Source organism: Prionailurus bengalensis, chromosome B4 (genome assembly GCF_016509475.1).
Source record: "Prionailurus bengalensis isolate Pbe53 chromosome B4, Fcat_Pben_1.1_paternal_pri, whole genome shotgun sequence".
Taxonomy (NCBI): Eukaryota; Metazoa; Chordata; class Mammalia; order Carnivora; family Felidae; genus Prionailurus; species Prionailurus bengalensis.
Genome location: NC_057358.1, coordinates 37,581,684 through 37,605,510, shown reverse-complemented (window position 1 = coordinate 37,605,510; position 23,827 = coordinate 37,581,684). Strand labels below are relative to the sequence as shown.

Genomic DNA, 23,827 nt, shown 5'->3' with positions numbered 1-23,827 from the left:
TGTGATCATCATCATCCCTCAGAGGGACCCAAGAAGGATTAGATGAGGTCTTTGCTCTCCAGGGAGTCATCGCTCTTGAGCCAGAAGGTGAGGAAGTGCAACATGCCCAGATGAAGGAAGGAAACCTACATTTACAGGGCATCAGTAGGTCCCAGAAGCTTTATGGACATTGTTTTGTCAACTCTCCCAACAGAAGAGGAAACAGGCTCCGAAAAGTTAGGGAACTAGCCAAGGCCACACAGCAAGTGAGTTGTTAGATTTTAAACCATGGTCAGTCTGGTTCTTCATCTCCCACTCGTTATATCCTGCTGCCTCCCAGCCCTTATACCTCCTGGCAGGCTTCTCTTGGCATCCTCTGTAACTCAGAGCTCCAGAAATTATGCTGTGCAGAAAAGAGCACTACTTTTCCATTTAAAGAACTCTCGCACAAGAACGTGAGAGAAAGATAGTTCAAGTTAAGGACTGTTCTTTATTCTGAAGTCACTTCCTTCCTACCTTTTCATATTCGGAAATGGAATGAGGTTTTTGCTTTTTTGTTTTCTTGTTTGAACAGAATAGTATGTTGGAAATCCTAAAAAGGAAAAAGATAGTTGTTCATTATATAGGGCTTACTGAGCATTTTACACACCTTAATTCTCTACCTTAATTCTCCCATAGAGAAGAAAGCGAGGCACAAGGTTAAGCAACTTGCCCAAGGTCACACAGCAAGTCGATGGCAGAGCCAGCGTGCAAAGCCAGGCTGTCTGGCGTGGAGTCCTACCTGCTGCAGCGCTGTCCCCATCTGTGCACTGGCCAACATTGCCTGTGGCCTCCTGTGTTCCCTCCTCTCAGGGACCCCAAAGCACTCACACCCTGGACCTGGCTCCCAGCTGGCTCATGGGCTGATGTCTTTCTTGAGTACACCTCTCCCAGCATCACTTATGTGGCTCCTGAGAGTCACCGTGGCCCATGGTAACATACCCAGACCGTGGTGGTGGTGGGGCGGGGGAATAGGTCCTTAAAGAATGAGTCCATTTTCTTTCCTAAAAGTCTTCCTTGCTGAGGCAATGGGTGCAGCTCAGCTGCGGCCAGATCCCTGCCATCTTTTCTGTCCTGCCAGCATGGAGTTGCAGGCCATTGCCCTTGGAGAGGGGCCTCCTGACCTGTGTGGGGTCTGCAAGATCTCGAGTGTTCCCGGACCTGCCCCGTGAGCACACTATGCAGGCTTGGTGCTGCTGCAAAAGCAGCCACCGCCACTTACGTAAGGACAAGGAGGAAATTTGCCCCCAAGGAAAAGCAGGAAATAATAAACACAAATTCAGGACAAAGATTCCTTTGAGAAGAGGAGAAGGAATATGTGAGGTGTCAAAGGCTTCTAATGTGCCATTTCTTGAGCTGGGTACAAGTGAAGATTTTTCTTTACACTTTACATATGTTACTCATATTTCCATATGTAAAATGGCTCATAATAAGAGAAAAAATTAAATAAAATCCAGAGTTTCACTAGGTTGTAAATACGAAGTGTTTCCTGCACTGGCTGTGTGACGACTTTAGGCTGTGTGTCCAGAGATGGTTTTAAAGGCAGTGTTTCTGGAGCTTCCTTGCAGGGTTGGGTGCCACGAGGATGTCAGGCATGGGAAACGTCTTCTCTTAGGGACGATAACACAAGCAGACATAATCGGTGAAGAAATCTGAGGTGCATTTAAGGGTACAGTGAGTTCTGTGTCTGGGCTTAGAGAAACATGCATTTGTGAAATTGTGTGCTGTGTGTCAGGGAAGGGGCAGAAAGCGGGTAGGATGTCCTTAGAGCCTGATTTTGTTACCAGATCTATGCCTATTTGTGAGAAAATAAAATGCTCAAAATATTAGGATTCCAGTGGCAAGAAGATGGCATTAATCAGTGTGGCCAGTTTAGGAGCCTGTGAGGGAGGTGTCCAGAGGAAACTTCTAGATGAGATTTCCCTGGAGGACAGCAGGTTCTGATGTGCCCAGGTGCTGCTGTTCCCTTACGGGGTGGGCTGAGTAGGGGAGGCTGATGCCCACACTGGACATCTGGGGACAGTCTGCCTGGGCTGCTTCTGTGACCATCCTTGAGTGAGCACCACGGTACTGTGGGCCTGGATATGGGGAAGGCACAAGTCCAGAAGACTGTGGTTCCTTTGACAGGAAACCCCTACAGACAAAGCAAACCAGCCAGCACTTTTTTGGAACAGCTATGAGACCAAAGCCCAGAGTCTCCAAGGAGCTGACAAGAGAGAGCATCACTTACTCTCTCAGGGCCCTTGGGAGAGGGGAAGGAGAAGCATCTGTCACAGTCAATGAATCCAGGGCAGTTTCTGCAAGTGGATGAACCCAGAAAGCCACAGCTGCCCTCCTCCAGGGGTTTCTATTCTGAGACCTGGCTTCCAGCTTGGATAATGGAGGTCAAGGAGCCATGGGCTGGGGCAGGTGCTGCCATGGATTAAATGACGTAAGGGAAGTAAAGGGAGGCTTATGCTGTGTCCTTGGGTGTTGAGGGCAGAGGAGCCAGAGCCCAGCCACTGGGCAGGGATGGTGCAGTGTGGGCCTGGGGCCCATGGAGAGGAAAGGAGAAATGGAGAAAGCTGAGCCTCTCCTTCCTTCCAGATGTCAAAGCATTTTGCAGAGACTGTCCATTTCATGATGAGGAGACAGAGGTCCAGAGAGAAGTGGCATACCCAAGGTTATACCAAATGCTGCGGGCAGAAGCCAGATTGGACCTTGACTCACAGTCCAGTGTTCCTTCCAACACCTGGAGTAGCATTTTCTAGCCTGTCCTTAGAATGAGTACAGAGCGACTCTGTTTCCAGCACTGGCCCTCTGTTCACCTCAGATTTCCCCAGTACTATCTGGGACCCAGAGGATGCTTGGCTTTCCTTGCTTGGTGCCTTTATTCTGACCATCTACGATCACCTTATTGATTCAGACATGGGAGATAAGGAAGTGTTTTAGTAAAGGCTGAAAAATCTTCAGATCCGAGCCATGTTGTTAGCTTTTTTCTGCAAAATGCCTAGTTTCTTTGTCCCAAAAGCACTTTAAGAAAGGCAGGCAGGGGCACCTGGGTGGATCAGTTGGTTAAGCATCTGACTTTGGCTCAGGTCATGATCTCGCCAGGTTGTGGGTTCAAGCTCCGCATTGGGCTCTGCACTGACAGCTCAGAGCCTGGACCCTGCTTCGGATTCTCTGTCTCCCTCTCTCTGCCCCTCCCCGCCCCCCCACTCACTCTCTCTCTCTTTCTTTCTCTCTCTCTCTCTCTCTCTCTCTCTCAAAAATAAGCTTGAAAAAAAAAAAAGAAAGGCTGGCAGAGTTTGGGCTAATGTAGTGCAATTGGTCAGGACTTCTGGAGGTTCTTCCCACATGAGGAATCCTTTAGCCCCCCCAAACCCTCCTGGCAAGGTCTCTAGTAATCACTGCTTTAGCCTTGCACAGATGGGAAAACAGCCTCCCTCGGCCACCCACCAGCATCAACACCAACAAGCCCCTCAGGAGGTGGGCCTCTAGGTGCCTCCTCATTCCTTTCTCCACCTTCATGCCAAAGGCCATCACTCAAGCCAGCCTCCAGTAGGGCAGCATGGACCTAAGTGCCCTCTCCTGGCTCTTGCACAGTTCTCCAGTTACCTCCATCCTTCCAGCTCCTGGCAGGGGGCGACATGGCCTTGCCTGGGAGCCCAGGGAGGACACTCACTGACCTGAGTCAGCTCCCTGGCAGAGGCTGTGTGAGCACAGGGTCCTGCCAGGTGCATAGAAAGGCTGTATTTCCAGGATAGTTGGGTGGCTCAGTCAGCTAAGCGTCCAATTCTTGATTTTGGGAGTCACGATCTCATGGTTGCTGAGACTGAGCCCTGAATCCGGCTGTGTGCTGACAGCACAGAGCCTGCTTGGGATTCTCTCTCCCTCTCTCTCTCTACCCCTCCCCCACTCATGGGTGCACTTCCCCCCCCCCAAATAAATAAATAAACTTAAAAAAAAGAGGCCATATTTCCCATTGTGGCCAGCATACCAGCCTATCTATGAATTAATTTTACCTTTCTCACTCTCTTTGAAAGGAGATATTCACATCCCCACTTTGCAAATGAGCAAACTGAGGTACAGAAAAGTTAGGTATCTTGCCCAAGTCAGCTAACGAACAAGTTGCAGAACCAGGGGCCTCACTCCACTCAAGCTCTCTTACTTGTGAACAAGGATGCCGTCAGTGCTAGGATAACAGTAAACAGTGTCTGAAAGCTCCCAGGTGGGTGGTAGCCAAACACTTTGTACGACCAGAGCTGCCTATGGCCCTTGGCACAGTCTTCAGCGTATGGCAGATAATCTGTGATCATCTCTCCAGAATAGTGTTTTTAGCCTGGGTCTATGGAGTCTCTAAGGCCTCAGAATGTGAAGGTAAAATTTGGCATGTATGAAATCATGTGCATTTTTCTGGAAAGAGAGCCCAGAGTTCTTTCAAGGTGTTTCAAAGGTGTTGGGAAACAGGAAAGGTTCTACAGGTGTGTGGGCAGGCAGACCCAGGTAATCTTTGCTGTCTAGAGAAGAAGGAAGAAGAAAGAAAAGCTGGTTATGTCACTGATTTGGTTCTCTGGGAAGAAGACTCTGAGTTGAGGGTGCTGAATGTTTCCTAGAGGATGTGCTTGGGATCAACACACATGGAAAGGAGGGCAGGAACATAGCATGGGGCAAAAGAAAAAGTCCAAGTGACAGAAGTCCAACAAAATCCTCAGCCAGTCCCAGGTGAGCTCTGGAGGGAGAATGACCTACCAAACTTGCCCCATGTTAAGTAACAATGGCTGAGCCTTTATATCCCTGCCTCAATCAGTCACTGGATTCCGACAGCTCTGGGAAGGACGTGACTTTGGGCCAAGGAGACACTGCCTTTGAGACACTCTCTGAAGGAGCTGAAGGGGCTGACTGCAGAGGGCAGTCTCCCAGAGCTGGGCAACAAGTCATTCCTTGAAGGAGAGTCTGGGTGGTGCATCACTGACCCTACCTCAGTACCTCTGCCCTTGGGAAAGTAGTAGAGATTAAATGATGTCCATCCATCGACCTGTCCAGCCATCTATCTTTTCATTTAACATTTATTAAACATGAATTATGAGCCAGCCCGCTGTGATTGCACTGGTGATAAAAAGGTGTACATGGCATAGTCTAACAGAGAGAGACACATCAATGAATAATTAGAACACAAAGTGGTCATTGCTGAAATAGAGGCGAGTGCCAAGAATTATGAGAGCACATTGGAGGGTGGGACTGATTCTTCCCAGGGGCAATGAGTGCGTCCTGAAAGAGTTGACAAAGCAGAGAAAATGGGGGTGGGAGATTAGGATCATGGAGAGAAGACATCTCAAGGCAGAAGAAGGTTATTGAGAGACATAGTGGTCTGAGAGAGCTTGGCAGATTTGGGGAGAATTTCAGTGTGCACAGAGTGGGTGGATCACTTGGTGGAAATGTGGCTGGAAGGGGAGGTTGTAGTAAGATCACAAGTGCTTCTAAGTCCACGCTGGTGGACCTCATCTCAGGAGTATTGGGAAGCCACTGATGGGTTTTGAGCAAAGTATTGACATTAAAGTATCTACATTTTATGAAATCAGCTTTGATAGCAGCGATGATAGGATGGAGTGGTCACTAGAACTCCAGGGGAGTCATATATATGCCATGCTCTCCGGGCCCCTATCATCCCTCCAAGCACAAGTCAGCTTCCCACATAGGTGACACTCTCTGATGTGATGTTCAGTCCCAACACACAGGTCATTCTGGTCTTGGGCACATGTAGTATTCCTCTGAGCAACTGCTATTCCCCCAATTTCTCAAAGACTTTCATTTGCCATGCTCAAATCCTGTCTTTTTCTCACGTGTGGAATAACCCCCATTCATGGCCTGAGTCCTTGTATTTTTATTGGTCTAATGTCATATGGATGCCACCAAAGCCTTCTCAGAACCCTCTTGTTTTGGTGCCACCTACATTCTTTTTCCCTTCTCAAGTGGGTGTCCCAACCCAGGAAAGATTCTTGTGACTAGCATCTCCTTTATGTCATCAGTCACACTAAGTATCTCTAGGCTAGTGGGCTGCCATTCAAGGAATCTGTTTCCATACAGCTGGATAATGAGCCCAAGATAGCTAACATCACCAGCCTCTCTCTCCCCTCCTCTCCCTCTCTTCTCCTTACAAGAATCTATGCAGGTCATGGAGTGAATACCATTCACATGATTCCTGTCCAAGTGCCAGGCTGCCTGACATCTGACCCACTGGGGACAGCAGCTTCATGATATCAGGTCAGCCCAGTAAACTCTAGACACTCAAGGGGGCACAGCCTGTGTCTTGCAAAGTGTGATGTTCTGGACATTGGAACAATGGGCTTACGGTTCCATAAGAGACTGGGATTGAAGTAGATGATCTCTAAGTTGAAGTATATGGCCTTCTAGCTGCAACAGCTAGGATGAATATTCTAAACTCTTTCACTGGCCCATTTTTATAGATGGGGTACAGAGAGGGAAAGAGAGGCTGGGAACATTCTTTTGATGAGAAGTTTTAAGTACTCCGGCCTCTACAGCTCCCTGAAAAGTGACTACAACACAGATCCACACAAGGAGCATTGGACAAATGTCTGCCTAGGGCATACCTCATATTGTGACTGGTACAGCCAAGGAGACTTCCTGTAGGTGGTAGATGTGTATGGATTCATCAGAGGTGATGGATCCCATGATTTGTGATCCCCAACACCAAGGTCCTTCACCGTGTTGTTGCTCCAGTGGGTGAACAAGGGTGGGAGGAAGCCTCTGTAAGCCAATTTGCCTTTGCTTCTCTCCCTAAAGACCATGGGGGTTAGTCTGGAGGTCTGGGAACATGAGCTATGATGGAAAAACCTTACTGTTTGTTTTGTGAAGGTTGAAGAGGGCTAAATGTTGAGAACCCCTTCTCCTTCCACATAGAAATTCTCCATGCTGTTTTTATGGGAATTCCTTTGAGACTCCATGCTGTAGGTTTCCAGCTCCAAATACTGCCACCACTGTGGTCATCATTTATCAAGGACTACTGTGTGCCAGGCACTGTACTAAGTTCTTTGCAAGCTATATTTATTCCTCACAGCAACCTTGCAAAGGAGTTAGGATGCCTGTTTTGTGGAAATAGAGGCACAAGGAGGTTAGGCAACTTTCCCAAGTTCACATAGTAAGTAGCAGAAAGAGGATTCTAACCCAGGTTTTCCTGACATCAAAGCCCATGTTCTTTTCTCTGTACTGTATAATCTTAAACTTTGCCATATTGATGACATTAGTTCTGAGTCTCCCATAGCTACTTTATACCACACAAGTGAGTGGAGAAGTCTAAGGAGGGAAGGCAAGGACAAAGTCCTCTTTCTAATACTTTTCATCATATACTCGGATTGGGGGGGTGTGTCATAGTCTCTCAGATCCCTTTGCATAGAGGTGGGCAAAGGCAGAGTTGGTTCCATCAGCCAGACAGTCTGGAACCTTGGGGCTGGTGGGCCTTGGTGGACTGGCTTTGGCACTAGAATCCAAGCTTCCAGAATTCCAAGCTTAGAGATAAGTAAGTTCTCATCATGTGACAAGTAAGGAAAACTGACACAGAAGGATGAAGAAATTACCCAAGCCACAGAGCTAGTTAGAAGCATTATGTATGCATCAGTGTATGCGTTGGTGTGTGTGTGTGTGTGTCTGTGTGTGTGTTGGGGTGTGTGTGTGTGTGTGTGTGTGTGCATGCATGTGCATGTGCATGTGCATGTGCATGTGCTAGAGATGACAGTGAGGGGTCTCCTAACTCCCAGGCCCTATGAATGAGTTCAGGAGATAAGGCCTTGGAGTCTGACTATATTCAGAGGGGTGGACCACAAAGAAGGCTATTTTTAAAATCTGTTTTGGTTTAACACAAGTAGTTTATTTGGGATAAGGTGACTCCAAGAAGTGCCTGTGTGGGGGTGGGGGATGAGAGAAGAGAAGGAAGCCAATACATGTTCATTAATGATCAGGTCATGGCTTTGGCCACTGGGCATTTTTGGGAGATGGCATGGAATGTGCTTTGGAGTTATTCTGCTCAAGGGATGAGAGGCCAGAGTATTTATTCACCTGCCTTCATCATCACTGGTTCAGTATTGTTATTGGGGGGCATCAACTCCCCCAGAACCTCTTGCCAAGCAGACTCCCACAGTAAAAGAAAGCATAGGGCTATTTTTAAAGGTGTTTGTAGTCCTGAGTAGCCACCAATTCTCTAAAGATTCTGGAAAACCTTTTAGGGTGAAGAGGCTTGGGCATTAGCACCAAGAACAGTCTGGAGAAGAGATGTATGTATGACACTGAATGGTGCCCCCCAGGCCCTGGAGGCAGGTTGTGATAGGAGAGGGAAGAGCTGTATCTGTGTGCCCTATGGGAAGAATGGGTAAGTCTTATGACAAGATGAGTTGCAGTCAGATCTTCAACCAGTGAAAACTGGTGGAAAAAAAACCATATCAGATAACTAGAGCTCATCCAACTATACAACTCGATTAATGGCCATACAGAAAGTGATGGAGGAAAGAATCATGCATATAAAGGGTTTACTTAGGGAGTTTGGGGCTCCTTGTTGCTAGGGCCAGCCAATGTGTTCTCCTTTATGGGAGCAATGAGGCCAGGAGCATGGGGAGGATAGATGGAGATTGAGTGGAAGGGTTCGCCACTCATCCTTGGTTATTCTAGTACCAGGAGGCTCCAAGGTTGGGTGAAAGCAACACAAAGAGGTCTCTTTTCTGCCTGTTGATTTGGGGGCACCTTACATGGAGGCAAAACTATAGAGGAAAGAAACCCTAAGTATTGCCTGGCTTTTGGGCCAGGGTCACCCCACCTTCTATAAGAAAGGGAGATTGGAGGGCTGGACTAGGTGACATTAGGGTCCCTTCTAGTCCTGATCTTCTATCTCTGTCTGCTGTCCCTTGACTCTTGCTCTCCCTTCAATTCATCCATCAACAAGTATTAACTGAGCACTGATCATCTGCCCAGCATTAACTGGGGAGCAGGGATAAAATAGAATATAGGTCCTGGACTCTAAGAGGCGATAGATGGGGGACATGAGTTAACACTGACTGAGCACTTACTCTGTGCCAGGCAGTGTGATAAACACCTTATATATACTGACTCCTCTGCCCTCACCATAACCTAAAATAGGTACTAGTACCTCCACCATACAAATGAGGAAGCCAGAGATGGGCTCAGAAGAAAAGCAACTTAACTGAAGCCACACGGTGGTAGAGTATGGATTTGAGCCCATGCTGTAGCCACGATGCTTCTGCTCCTGGGAAATAGAGATAGACTCTCTAAGTGCAGCTCCTAGTGTGCTAGCAGACGGAGCAGTCAAAGCTGGAGTTGCTTGGGAAGGCTTCATGGACAGGTGGCTTAGCACTTGGCCTTGAGGGAGGGATGGAACTAGGAGACTGGCCAGGGAGGGGAGCAACCTGAGTGTATTAATTCCCCAGGGCAGGCTGGGGTATGACGGCTCCAGTTAGCAGGTATCTCCTTAGGGTAAGGAGGTGGGCAGCAGCTATGGCTCAGCCTCCTGGGGGCTCCATGGGAGGGGAGGAGAGGCCAGAAGCCAAAGACAGATCTTCCCCTGGACCCAGCAGGGCAACCACCCTTCTCTTCACAGACCCAGTCCTAAAAAGCTGGTGTCCGCCTGGCCTGGAGGGGCTTTATGCTCAGACCAGGCCTGTAAGCATCACTCCTTCCCCACAGTCATTTGGGCAGCATAAAGATGGAGCTGGTTCAGTGTGTGGATCAGCTTCTTTCCAGCTGCCTAAGCCACTGGCCAGGGAACCAGACCACTGATAATGATGATAGTTAACACTTATATTTAGCAAGGACCCTGAGCCAGGCACTGTCTTAACTTTAGCTAATGTAAGCCTTCCAACATCCTTATGAAGGAGGTACTATTACTGTGACCATTTTATAGATGGGAAAACAGAGGTACAATGAGGTTAAGCAGCCTGTTCAGGTTCCCATAACTAATAAGAGTCAGAGTCCAGATTCCAACCCAGCAAGTCTACTCCTACCTACTCTGCTCTACTGCAGAGCAGAGGTTCTAAGCAAGCAGAGGTTCATGAGCTCTGATCATAGCTGCTCCTTTCCTCTGCCTGGGATACCCTCTCCAAATTCAGGCTCTCTTCCTTGCCTGAAGCTCTTCCCTGCCAAGGTAGCCCCTCCCTAGAGGTGACTTCAGGAGGCACCCCAAGCCCCCACCACTAGGAAGGCCCATCGCTGCCTGAAAGGCCAGGCCAGAGTGCCCAGTCTCTCTCCTCACCCCGCACCCACATGCACCCTGTCCCGCTCCCCCCCAACCGAGCACCGTTGCCTTTTGTTCACAGCGATGGCTCCTGTGCCCAGGCCGGTGGGGGCATGGAGGACTCCGTGGTGGCAGCGGCGGCGGTGGCAGCCGGCAGACCCAGTGCCCATGCCCCGAAGGCTCAAGCCCAGGAGCTGCAGGAGGAGGAGGAGCGGCCGGGGGCGGGGGGTGCCTCCCCGAGGGCTGGCTCCCACCGCGCGGCCTCCCCCGGCCGGCAGCAGCCTGCCTTGGCGACGGCGCTCTGCTCCCACGCCCCTAACGCCTCCGATTACGAGCTCTCCCTTGACCTAAAGAATAAACAGGTACCCAGGGCCTCCAAGGGGGGCGGGGAGGGTGGTGAAGGGGCCCTGCCTTCGGGGGCTATCCAGGGTATCTCCCCACTTGGGCCCACCTCTGCTGTGCTGTAGGCACGCCTCTTTTGACACTAGTTCTTCCAAATTGAGCTCAGTGTTCTGCCCATCCCTGTAGCCCAGTTTGTCAGGCAAGCAGCCTTAACAGGGCCTGGGCCACACCCTTGCAATGCCTGTCCCTTAGGCAGCGTGTTCAGAGGTCTGCTCCTCTTGCCATGTGCAGGATGCCTAAATTGCCCTCACAAATGTCTAGGCAGGTGGCCCACTGTTCTCTGGGGAAGCCCCTACCTCCACTGCTGCTTAGAAGAGATAGCCCACTCACATGTCCACCCAAGGAGCAAGCCCCATGTGTAGGCACACTTAGGTTCAAATGAGATGCAAAGATGGTGGTCTCCTCTGGGTAGACTGAGGATTCCCAAGATAAACCAAAGTCCCCTATTGGAGAACAAATTCCATTTGTGTGTGTGTGTGTGTGTGTGTGTGTGTGTATGTATACTCATGTGCATATGCTTAGAGAAAGATATCATGACTGAATTTTGTTAAGAAAGAACATTGAACTTGGAGCCATAGACATAGGATCCACCCCTTGGTCTTGCTCTAGTTAAGTCTGTGACTGGGAATGCCAGTTAAGCACTCTGGGCACTGGTTCGAAATTGGGAATTAGACCTTGAATCATCTCCAAATGTGTAGGTTTTAAAAGAAACATTCTTTAACTCCATGGACAAAGTGAGTTTGGGGAAAGAAAGCTAGTAGAAAGGTCCCTAAGACTGAATCAGGCCAAACCAACTTCATTTCTTTCCTTCAGCATCAAGGTCGGCTGGAGGTGGAACATCTGGTTTTCAGTAAAGTATTTAACAAAATCTCCCATGATATATATGTGGACAAGATAGGAAGTGAATCGGATGACAATATAGTCAGGTGGGTTGTTTCCAAACAGAATTCTCAAAAAACGTTGGTTTTTCCATCCATGCCGTTTCCTGGTGCCCTGAGCGGTGCACCGTCCTTGGTCCTGTTCAGTTCAACCATTTTTGACAAGGCACTACTTTCTAGTGACACAAAGCTAAAGGGAACAGCTAATACCTTGGTGATAGAATCCAAGATTTTGTAGAAATCTCATCCAGACATAAAGATTTAAATGAAAAAGTCTAAATGAAACAGGGAAAGAGCTAAAGTTCTGCTCTTAGCTTTGAAAAGCCCACAGCATTAGTATAAGATAGGCAGGCTTGGTCCTGGGAGAGAGAACTTGTGGCTTTGGTTGACTGTAAGCTCAAGATGAATCAATAACCAGTGAAATGGCTGCCAGAGAAGTGAGTATAGCAGCCTTCACAGGAGGGTGGATAAGCCTCAGTATAGGGGAGCAGCTGGCTGGAGCCCCACACTGGTTTCTGGTCAGGGCCTGTCTAGAGCCTGCCGTTGGTTCTTGGGGCTTCATTTAAGACAGAAGTAAGAATCGTGAGGATTCCAAGGTTCTCCTAAGAAGGAAAATAGGATTGGCTGAAGTCATATGGAGAAATTGTAGACGTGAAAACAAGTTTTAAATATGGAAGAGCTGGCATGTGAAAAACGGATTTGATATATTTTCTATCATTCCAGTCAAAAATAGTGGTACTAACGTATGAAAGCTACAGAAAAGGAAGCTTTTAGCTCAATTAACAATTAGAGCTGTTAAAAATATAGAAAGTCCTGCTTGTGAGGTAGTGAGTTCTGTGTTACCGGGAATGCCCAGGCAGGGGCTGGAAGACAGTCCATCTGGAACACTACAGTGTGATGTGGGTGGTCAGTTGGCCCAGATAAGAAGTATTCTCAATCCCACATGACTATGCTCCTTGAGGACAGAGATCATGTCTTACCCATCTTTGTACCCTTCCCCCAGCATCTAGCAGAGTTTCTTGAACATAGTAAGAGCCCTCTGAGTGAATAATTTTTGAATAACTATGATGTGCAAAGCAATAAGAGAGTGGGGTAACAAAGAGAAAAAAGTGCTCCCTACTTGCCCCCCAAAAAATTGCAGTGCAATTTAACGAATATCCGGTGACTAATACCAAAAGAAACCTGTACTTCAGCTTAGGCAGGAGAGTTAGTTTAATTCTGACTGACTATGTGGCATATGGAGAGCGATACAGGCTTCTGATTGGCATCATGAGCCTTTTTATAGTAGACACCATTCTGAGAGATGGGTTTGCATGTCAAGCCAGCAGGCGGGAAAGTTGAGGGTGTGACAGGCACCTTTATGCTGAGTGAATGCAGCTTCAGGGAATAGCGCATCTCCTCTGGCTCATGTATCTCTCTAGGCCAAGCATAGGCTGGGGGCAGAAGGAAGAGGGCAAAAAGTGAGGGGGCTAGAGAAAAGTGATTAAAAACACGACATACATTTATAAGAGACTGAGCTCAACTCCTGTCTCTTCTGCAAATGAACTGTGTGATCTTGAACAAGTTGCTTAGGTTCTCCAGGCCTCAGTTGTCTCTTAACTCTTTGGGGCTTCATACACGCTATTCTCTGTGCCTCTACCACTAACATTCCTGCTCCCCCCCTCACTTGGCAGTCGGCCTCAATTTGTTCTCCCTCCTCCTCCCTGGCAGCTTTCCCTGCCCTCCCAAGGCTGCATTGGATGCCCCTTCCCAGAAATCCCCTAGTACCCAGGGGGTGCTGTCATCGCCCTTCAGCCCTGTATCATCATTCCCTATTGACTTGACTCCTCCTAGAAGGCAGGGCCCATGACTCATTATTCATCATTATATCCCCATCATTATATCATGCCTGACACTGTCCCTGGCATGAAGAAGATATGCTCAGGGATGGAAAGGGGAAAATACTAAGTTAGTGACCTGAAGGGGGAGAGGCGAATGAAGCCTGGGTCCCGGACCTGACTTTCCTATAGGTTTCTTTAAGATCTAGGATTTAGTATCTGATTCTGTCATTTCCACCAGTTGTGCAAATCCTATAGTACTTACACTAGAAAGATCTTGGGCAATCATTATCTCCCCAGTCCACCAACCTGCCAGGCCTGCTCCATCAGCCAGTCCAGAATCTCAGGCACTGCCTGTGGCTCCTTTCTGTCCCCACACCCCTCCCCCGCCCCAGATCTTCTCCATCCCCAAGCCCACTGATGCTACTTCTTAACTATTTCCCAAATTCCACCCTCTCCTGCTAACCCCACTGCCCCCACCCCAGGCTAGGCCACCATCACGTCTCACCTGAGCCCCTGGGGAAACCCCCACAGGTTCCCCTACTTGGAGCTGTGCCTCTCCTAACCTGATCTCCACCCTGTAGCTGAGCCCTCTTAAAGACAGCACATCAGATGAAAGCCTGTGTGTGTGAAAGCCTTCCATGGCTCCTCACTGTGTGTAGGACAGATTTTTCCTGGTTCTTCTACCACCTGACACAACCCCACATCCTGCCCCACTGCCACGCAGGGTTCCTGCCATCCCCACTCACCTTTCTCCAGATCTCTGTGCTATGGTTTGCCTCTGGGCCTTGCCATATTTTATTTCTTCTGCTGGGAATACTCACCACCTGTCCCCCATCACACTTCACCTGGGTGATCTCTACTCATACTTCATGTCTCAGGTCAGCATCCCCAAGCCTGGGTGTGTGCTTTCACTGCGTGCTCCACTGCTGACTCCGTGCCATCTGGTAGCTGTCCCACTCGTACAGGCAAGGACTATGTCATTCTCAGGGCTGTCGCACAGTTGAGCGGATTGTGCACAGAACACCTTCGGAGTGGCCAGTTACTTCATGGTCTGTGTGAGGAGTGAGCACTCCCTAGGGTTCTGTGTTAGGTGATGATGCTACTCTTGCTCACCTTTGTTTCCCCACACAGCACAGTCCCTGGTGCCTAGGACATGCTCTGTACTGGAGGAACACATGAGAAGAAGAAAGAAAGAAAGAACGAAACCGCTTCTGGGTTTCCCTGTTCCCCCAGCCCCTAGGGCCTCGCCCCACAATCACAGTGGGAAGAAGTGCCAGCTTCTCTGGGACAGCTTTTCCATCCTCCATTCCCTCTGCCCTAGCTCCCTCACTTCATCTCACAGTGAGCCCGGGGCTACAACCTAGGGGGACAAGGAGGGAGCATGTAGATTCCTTTGGAGGATCCTTTAGAAAAGCGGTGTGGCAAGGATACATAGGGCACCCGAGTGGTTTCCAAATTCATTCAGGTTCTCTAGGGAGTTTGTATCCTGTTCTGTGCCACCGTTGAGGAACAGCCCACTGGAGCTCATGTGGGTTGTCCAAATGGCATCACTGTGTATGCTGTCCAAGCCAGGGGACCATGCAGCTACGGTCAGTAGCATCCAGGCCCTGCCCCCCACCCAAGTCAGGTCCTGGATGGAAACCATGTTCTCTTTTTGGAGAGCAGACCCTTCCACAACAAATCTCCCATACCTAAGCCTCAGGGTCCAGCCTCACCAGGGGATACCTTCAAGGGGAGAGATTAGGGTTAGGGTCAGGGTGGCCATGTTTCCAATTCTCTGGGTCTCAGTTTCTTCACTTGTGAAATGAGGGATTGTACCAGAATATCTAAGGCTCCTTTCTCCTCTGAAGGCAAGAATCCCACCAGGGCATGGAGGGCACCTGAGGACCAACCCCCAGAGCATGATGGTGAAGGCAATGCTCATCAGGGATTGTCCTTCTGTTCACTTGCATCTGGTTCAGGGAACAGAATTGCATTGCTGTTCTGTGCAAGGCTTGGGACACCACAATACAAAAGACACAGGCACAGTTGTCAGGGAGCTCATTCCAGAGATGGGCACTGACTCGTAACCAGTACTAGCTAGCACTAATAGCATTAACTATGTGCCAGACATTTTCCATGCAATATCTCCCCAGACCTGCATAATATCCCAGTGAGCTAGGTACTACTACTATCTCCATTTTAAGAATGAGAAAATCACGGCTTAACAATATTAAGTAACTTGCCCAAAGACACATCCCTAGGTGTGCATTCCTGGTGCAGCCAAGACTGGGACTCCACAGTCCTTGATTTTATCCAGAGTCTTCCATAGCCTCCTCATCCCAGTGAAGGGGTAGGTTCCAAGGAAGCAGTGCACAGGGTTCTGTGGGAGCACTGGAGACAGCAAGGAGCCCAACCTGGGGTTCAAATCAGGCTCCCCGCAGCAGCTCTACCTGAGACAGTCTCTGTGATCCAGGAGTAGCTGAGCTGTCGTACCCCCTACCCCTAGCTGGCTGTAGTCAGAAGAGGTTCCCAAGAGCAGCCCTGCTCTTAGGCAGGCCTCAGTGCCCTGCTGTGTTGAATGCTTGCTGTATTTTGGACAGTTGGACAGGGAGGTGGGCACACAGGGAAGACGCGGGGCTCACAGCCTGCGCAGTGCAGGCCAGCTTCCCTTGGGGCCGCCCTTAGCATCTCCAAGCTCCTCTCTCCCCACCCTAGACTGTCTGCTCCTAAGCCTCATGTAAGGCTTCCCTTGCCAAGTTCTGCAGCCTCATTCCATGTAATGCTTTAACATTCTCAGCTGGGAAATCTTGGATCAGAGGAAATCCTTGCTCACATGTGAAAGCCACCCCCACCCCGGCCTGGCTCCCTCATTCCCCAGCACTGCAGACCCCAGCTAGCTGCTCTTCCTCCCTCACCCTGACTTGGCGACCATCTCTCAGCGGCCCTTCTCAGGCTCAGCTGTTGCAGCAACCTGAAAAGAGGGAGCATGTTCTAATTAACACTGAGAGGCTCGTTAGGCAGACAGAGCCCCCTGAGCCCCCCTCCACAGCTTCTTCTGGCAGAAGCAGAGAGATTGCTCTCTTGGGAGGAAGCGAGGCTACAATTACCCATGATTCATGGGGCTTAGGGAGAAGTGAGATGAGCTGTTCTTAGGCCTGTGGGCCCAAAGACCCCTCCCCACCCTGGGGACCACCCTCCCCCCATATCCAACTCTCTTAGCTCTCTGACCTGGCCTTGGTTAAGAAAAGGGTTAGGGGCGTCTGGGTGGCTCAGTCGGTTGGGCGGCCGACTTCAGCTCGGGTCATGATCTCGCGGTCCGTGAGTTCGAGCCCTGCGTCGGGCTCTGTGCTGACAGCTCAGAGCCTGGAGCCTGTTTTGGATTCTGTATCTCCCTCTCTCTGACCCTCCCCCGTTCATGCTCTGTCTCTCTCTGTCTCAAAAATAAATAAATGTTAAAAAAAAAAAAAGAAAGAAAAGGGTTAGGGTTGTTGGGAGGGCCAGGCTGGGTGGACAGAACTGACCTGGGACGCTGCCAAGTTCCCGAGCCCTGTGGGAGGGAAATGTATATGTATGTGTCTGAGAGAGTTGTGGGGGAGGGGGAGGATGGAGCATTTGACTCCAAGCCCGGATCCGGAAGAGAGCCTAGATTTTTATTTCCCCTGGGACATAGGACAGAGTTCAGTTTAGTTCATGTCCGCAAACATTTATTAAGCCCTAACCATGGCTCTGGCTCAACACTGGGCACCAAGAATGTAGAGACAGATAATACCATCCTTCCTGTAAGATACAGTCCATGGGAATACAGAGAGCATGGAGGGTGGCTGTGAAGGATGGAAAGAAACAGTGGGGGACAGTGCAGGCTGGGGTTGCAGCAGGCACGAGGCTGGAATAAATGGGAGATGGTTGTGTTAAATGCACTGGAACAAATGGAGAAGATCCAACAACTGAATTCAAATATCATAGTGAGCACTTGGTCCTTGCCAGGCTCTGGGCTAGGTGCTGTCCATGGATCAGGGGCCTCGAATAACTGATGCTCTGTTGGAGTCAGGGTAGGGGGTATGGAGAGAAGGAAGGGTGGGTTAGTTAAATATCACAAAGATTAGTGGAGAAAACTGGGCATCCAAGAGAAGTAAGAAACAACGTTCTCCACAGGCACCTAAAGTGGTAAGATCCCTGTCTGGTTGGGGAAGTGAGGAGGCTTCACAGAGGATGCCCATTTGAGGCAGGTTCTGAAGAAAGGAGAGAACATCATGGGCTGAGGGACAAGGCTGAGCAAATGCTCAGAGCAGGGAAGCCTAGTGTGGGCTGGGGGAGGAGCAGGGGTGGAGCCAGCATGTACAGAGGCTTGGTGTAGTAGTAGAAAACGGGAGGTAGGCTGAGGCCAGATTGCTCAGGGTCGGAAGGCCAGCAGGAAGCATTTATATACTTATTTGGGGCAATGCTCTCAAGCAGCTGAACGTCTGTATTCACATCTGCTCCTCAAGAGCCTTCATCAGGGTAATGTAGTGTAGGATGGATGGTGGGTGTGAGAAGGGAGCAGGGAGGCAGTGGGGAGGCTGCCAGGGTGGTCCAAGTGGGGAGTCAAAGAGAGCCCCATGTGGCAACAGTTTGGTGGAAAGGTCAGGATGATGCAAAAGGTTTTGGGGGTGGGACAGTTGGTGGAATAAAGGCTTGGAGGCTGACAAATGCAGAGGGTGGGCAAAGGAGGATGCATGGACAAATACAAGATTCCCAGACTGGATAGCATAACAGCCAAAGTGCTGTAAGGCAAATAAATCATCGAGAGCTGATTCGGGGAGGTGGGGCAAGGCAGTGGCTTTGTATAGGTGAACAGAGGGATCTAAGATCAAGCCTAGGAATTGAAATTTGAGAGTCATTCACCGAATCATCATTGTCATCAAATAGCTACCACTTACTGCACACTGATTATGTGACAAGTTCATATGAAATGATTCAATTCTCATAACAAGCTACAGAGTCTGCAGGATCAGCTTCATAACAGATAAGAAAACTGAGAGTTGGAGATGTTAGGAAACTTGTCCAAGGCCAACCAGCAGAGAAGAAGCAGATCTGGGGCTGATTATCTCCCCTAAGGCTTGTTCATCAGCCGATTAAAGTACAGTGAAGTTATGATAGTGGACAAGGTTCTCACACAAGAGGTGAGAAGATACTAGCCTGCAGAACAACTGTAGAGTTGCCACAAAGGCTCTGCCGGAGATAGTTTCCCTCTTAATTAGTTGTTAATTATCAGCTGCTGGAGGCTGCTCTAATGACCTCCAATGTAAAAGTCATGGAAGATGTCCAGAAGTGCATGGGAAAATAATTCAAATGTCTCTGCAGAATGGAAGATGGCACTCATATGACTTGTAACTGGCATGCTTAGGGATTTTGAGGTCAGAATATAGGATGGAAGTGCTGTATGGAAGCAGGCAAACCAAGGTAGACTGAGTCATGAGAGCCGAGGTCCGAGTTTCAAGGTGATAAAAATACGAAGAGCTGCAGAAAAGAGGGAGGAGGAAGGTTGAGGATGGACCTTCAGGTTTCATGAAGAAAGGTCTTATGAAGGCGGACCTTCATAAGAGTCATTTTAGAAAACCAGTGGGAGCAGAAGACCGATGCTGGGGGCTCAGGGCATATAAACTTGGATCAGCCATTCGCCATTTGCTCACAGAGTGAGGCAGAGGGTGTAGACTAGTGTTCCAAGAGGTTTGGTGGAAAACAGAAAGAAAGATATTGGGCTAGTGCCCCAGAGCTGGGGAGTCAAGAAGAGTTATTATTTAGCCTGGGGAGATCTGAGAGGGTCTGTAGGCAGGTGGAAAGGGGCCAGTGACACAGTGGAGTTTGGAAACACAAGTGAAATGCATCCGCTCCTGGAAAAGAAAGTTATGGGTTAGTTAGGGTGGTTTTTGAGAGTCACAAAGATAACTTTGCAATTAATTCTTTAATCCATTCAATAAATATTCCTTGAAGGCCTCCTGTGTGCTGGGCATTCTCCAAGCACTGGGGATAAAGCAGTAAACATGGCAAAGTCTCTGCCTTCGTGGGGCTTACAGTATAGTGGAAGATTTGATGAACCAGGTTCAAGATATTTAAAATCTTGTTTTCTTCTCTGCTTGGGTGACACTGGGGACATTGGCTAGTAGAAGTCTCCTAGGGTTAGTTCAGCCAGCCTTCTGCCTCCAGATAGGATGATACTGTGCCAGGGGGATGGACATCTTTACCATTCTGGAAACATTTCAGGCAATGGGATTTCATACCTTCCCTCTGTTGCCAATGGCATCTCATAACCTGAAGAGAATGCTTTTGGGTCTAAGGTTTCCCTTGAAATGTGAATAGGCCAGTTGGGAAAGAAATATGAATTCCTGCCTGGTGTCAGTTTCTCATGGGACTTGAGGAGGGATAAGAGTGTGACAGAAATTGACGGAAGGAGAAAGTTAAGTGGTCAGTTTCCCTCACTCTCTATAACTTCCCCCTTGGAAGGCTCTCCTGCCTAGTCAAGGCCAATCTCCATTCCAGACCTCAGGGAGCCTGGCAGGGTTCTGCAGGGAGACTGAGCTGAGCTCTCTCCCCTCTGACATGATTTCTGCAAAAGCAGTGATGAAATGCCTCTGAGATGTCAGAAATTTCTATGTTTCTCTGGAGATCCTGGGTACGTGATAAAACCCCATAGGCAGAATTCTGATGGTCCCCCAGACTCCTGATGCCCCTCTCTGAGATTCTTGCCCCCTGGTGTGCACATCCTGTATTGTTCCCTTCCCTTGAGTGGGGATGGGACTAGGGCATATAATAGGATATCACTCTGTCATTAGGTTACCATGCAGTTGACCTTGACCAAATCCAAAGGAAATCATTCTGGGTGGCCTGACCTAATCAGGTGAACCCTTTAGAAGGAGGTGAAGCCTCAGAGCCACTCCTCTGGTTGGCCCTGAATGGCCAAACTACTGTGTGGCCAGGAACAGCAGGCAGCTGTAAGTGAGGACCTCAGTCTTAGAATCTCAGGAAACTGAACTCTGCCAACAGCAATGAGCTTGAAAGAGGACCCTGAACCTTGTGTGAGACTGCAGTCCCAGCTGACATTTGATTTCTTCCAGGTGAGATCTCAAGCACAGAACCCAGATGAGCCATGCCCAGACTACTAACGTACAGAACTATGAAAAAATAAGTGGGTATTGTTTTAAGCTGCTGAGCTTGTGGTAATTTGTTATGCAGCTATAGCTAACTAATACACTTGGTGTGAGTTTTAAGAATATCTTGAAAGCCCTTTAATATGAGGATCATGAAGACATTCTGCTTAAGGCCTTGTATCTCGTGACATGCAAACACTTCTGAGGGGAGTCATACAGGAGGCCTTATTGGCCACTCAAACCTCAATAAGCTGAAGTTTCCCAACTATCTTCCAAGAGGACAGCTGTATTTGGGAAGAGAAACAGCATAATGCCACTAGGTTTGGGGTTGGGAAGGGCCCTGAATGGCAAGACATAAGAGCTGAAGGCAAGATTGAGGTCATCTCCTTTTACCTGGGATTATCCCTGGGGTTTGGGGTTGTATCTATGAGATTTTCTGGTCTAGAAGGGTGCCTCTGCTGGTCCAGTGGTGGGGGCACCCACAGGGAAGGAGCCCAGGAAATTGTTGGCATTGTGAGAGGCAGTCACTCCAGCTGCCGTCCCTGGTGAGCCTCCTTCAACAGGAGGCAGGTTGAAGCATGGTACTGAGGGACAAAATTAGCCTTTCTATCTGTCCCATTCCATGACCCTGGGAAACATGGTGAAATATTATTGGTCGCTCATATCTCATCTAGTTAGCATCTACTATGTGCCAGCCCTAGGGCTGGGTGCTAGGAACACAGCGTTAATCAAACCCCAGTCCCAACCGTTATGATGATCCCAGGGTCAGGGATTTCCGCAATGCACTGATGTGAATGCTGAGGAAGAAAGCAGGTGAACAAGGTGTAGCAGCGAGTTGGGTTTTTTTTTTTTTAGCATTTCTTTTTAATTTTTAATTTTGTATTATTTTATTATTTTAAATGTACACACAAGTAGAAAGAATACTGTAGTAAACTCCCAGATAACTACGATTAACATTGTTTCATCTAACAGTTCCATTTTTTTTGATGAAGTATTTTAATACAAATTCAAGATAACTTGTGTGTCTGTCACCCATAAGTGTTTCCATATGCATCTCTGATATGAGCATTTAAAAATGACTACCACAGGGGCTCGTGGGTGGCTCAGTCAGTTAAGCCTTTGACTTTGGCTCAGGTCATGATCTCACAGCTCATGAGTTTGAGCCCCGCCTCAGGCTCTGTGCTGACAGCTCAGAGCCTGAAGGCAGCTTCGGCCTGTCTCCCTCTCTCTCTGCTTTCCCCATGCGTTCTCTCTCTCTCTCTCTCTCTCCCCCTCAAAAATAAATAAACATTTAAAAAAGTAAATTAAAAAAAATAAGTAACCACCACAACAAGCAGAAGTAACACACCTGTCCCCTGCCCCCAGGACATGGCGAATCCCTGGAAGCCAGTCCCACATCCTACCTCTCTAGGAATCTTGGCAAGTATCCATGACACGCTGGGAGTTCTCAGACTTGGCCCTTCCGTACCCGCCAGCTGTGCACTGCTGGGCCCCGCCAAAGCTTCGTCGGTGACTCCCAGTCTTAACTGCGCTCTTCGTCTCTGGTTCTTTTCGCAGATTGAAATGCTAGAACACAAGTACGGGGGCCACCTTGTGTCCCGGCGCGCCGCTTGCACCATCCAAACCGCCTTCCGCCAGTACCAGCTCAGCAAGAACTTTGAGAAGATCCGCAACTCCCTCCTGGAGAGCCGCCTGCCGCGGCGGATCTCCCTGCGCAAGGTGCGGGCGCCCACGGCCGAGAGCCTGGCGGCGGAGAAGGCGCTCATGGAGGGCTACGGCCTCATGGGGCTGCCGCTGGTGCGCTCGCCCTCCCTGCCGCCCACCTTCGCGGGCACGCTCACCGAGCTGGAGGACTCCTTCACCGAGCAGGTGCAGTCCCTGGCCAAGTCCATCGACGACGCCCTGAGCACCTGGAGCCTCAAGACCATGTGCTCCCTGCAAGAGAGCGGCGCTTACCAACTCCACCAGGCCCTGCACGCTGGCGCGGGGCCACCCGGCCTGGAGGCCGAGATGCGGGAGCTCAACAGCGCCCGCCCGGCGCCCGGGGAAGAGGCCGCCGAGGTCGCCGGCCTGCCCCAGGGCCACAGCAGCACCCTCATGATGGCTTTCCGGGACGTCACCGTGCAGATCGCCAACCAGAACATCTCTGTCTCCTCCGCCACGGCTCTGTCGGTGGCCAACTGCTTGGGCGCGCAGACCGCCCAGGCCCCGGCAGAGCCCGCGGCTGCGGGCAAAGCGGAGCAGGGCGAAGCCCCGGGGCAGGAGCCCCCCGAGGCACCCACCGCGGGTCAGGGGGGTGCTCCCGCCGAGAACACGGGCGCAGAGGCCGGAGCCAGCGCCGCCTTGGGCGCGCACCCACCTGGGGCTGCCCAGGCCTTGGTGGAGGGGGCCGCGGTAGCGGTCTCGGAGGCAGAGGCAGAGGAGGAGGAGGCCGGGGAGGCGGGGAAGGAGACGGAGGCCGAGGCCGGCGACAACTCGGAGCAGCTGAGTAGCAGCAGCACGTCCACCAAGTCGGCCAAGTCGGGATCGGAAGCATCGGCCTCAGCCTCCAAGGAGGCCCTGCAGGCCATGATCCTGAGCCTGCCGCGCTACCACTGCGAGAACCCCGCCAGCTGCAAGTCGCCCACGCTCTCCACAGACACGCTGCGCAAACGGCTCTATCGCATCGGCCTCAACCTTTTCAACATGTGAGTGAGCACCCGCCCTGGAGCTCAAGGGACTCCCGGGCCGCAAAGGAGAGGCGGGGGCGGGGGCCGGAGGGGGAGGACCTGTAAAGGTGAGCAGAGAGCCAAGTATTTGTCCTCATCATCCCAGTTCCCTCCCCTCCACAGGGCGTTTGTGCCCTGCCTGCTCCTTGAGACACTGTGTAGGAATACACGTTCTATTTTTCATTGTCACAAATGTATTTTAAGGATTAGGGACAAAACGACACATCGAGCCCCGTGCTTTCACCGCTATTACTGCTTACGATGAAGCTAGGACTTGAAAAGCGAGAGAATTTAAAAGAAAATACAGTATTCAGTGAATAATAGTACTGGTCGTATGAGGATTGGGCAGAAATCATTCAGGTAGGACACGGAGTTAGGGAAACAGCATTATCTTCTGGGGATGATGTCAAGGAGACAGGAGAGGATGGGCGAGGAGGCAGTGAGCAAAGGCCAGTGGGGTGGGAGAGGAGGGACCTAGAATAAGGAATGCAGATTAAAGGCAGGAGAGGGATGTGGATAAAAGGGGGAGACAAGGAAGCTGGGGTGAAGCAAACAGAGGGGGGACAGAAAGAGAACAGGAGAACGGAAGCAGAAAAATGGCATCCCCAGCCAGACACCCAGTCAAAACTGTCCTAGCAACTAGAATGTATGCAGCTGGTGG

At 49.9% G+C, this 23,827-nt stretch overlaps 1 protein-coding gene across 8 annotated transcripts in view; it reads left to right on the top strand.

Moving 5' to 3' along the window:
* The window catches only part of IQSEC3 (IQ motif and Sec7 domain ArfGEF 3), a 108,338-nt gene that overhangs the window by 45,979 nt on the left and 38,532 nt on the right, over positions 1 to 23,827 (top strand). For all 8 annotated transcript variants that reach the window (XR_006294765.1, XR_006294766.1, XR_006294763.1 and 5 more), the window contains 2 exons: positions 10,335 to 10,614; positions 22,016 to 23,145. Coding sequence is in view for 5 of the 8 variants with exons in the window: in XM_043564895.1 (XP_043420830.1) it covers positions 10,335 to 10,614; positions 22,016 to 23,145 (1,410 nt within the window). In the remaining 3 variants the exon portion in view is untranslated. The remainder of the gene's footprint in view (positions 1 to 10,334; positions 10,615 to 22,015; positions 23,146 to 23,827) is intronic.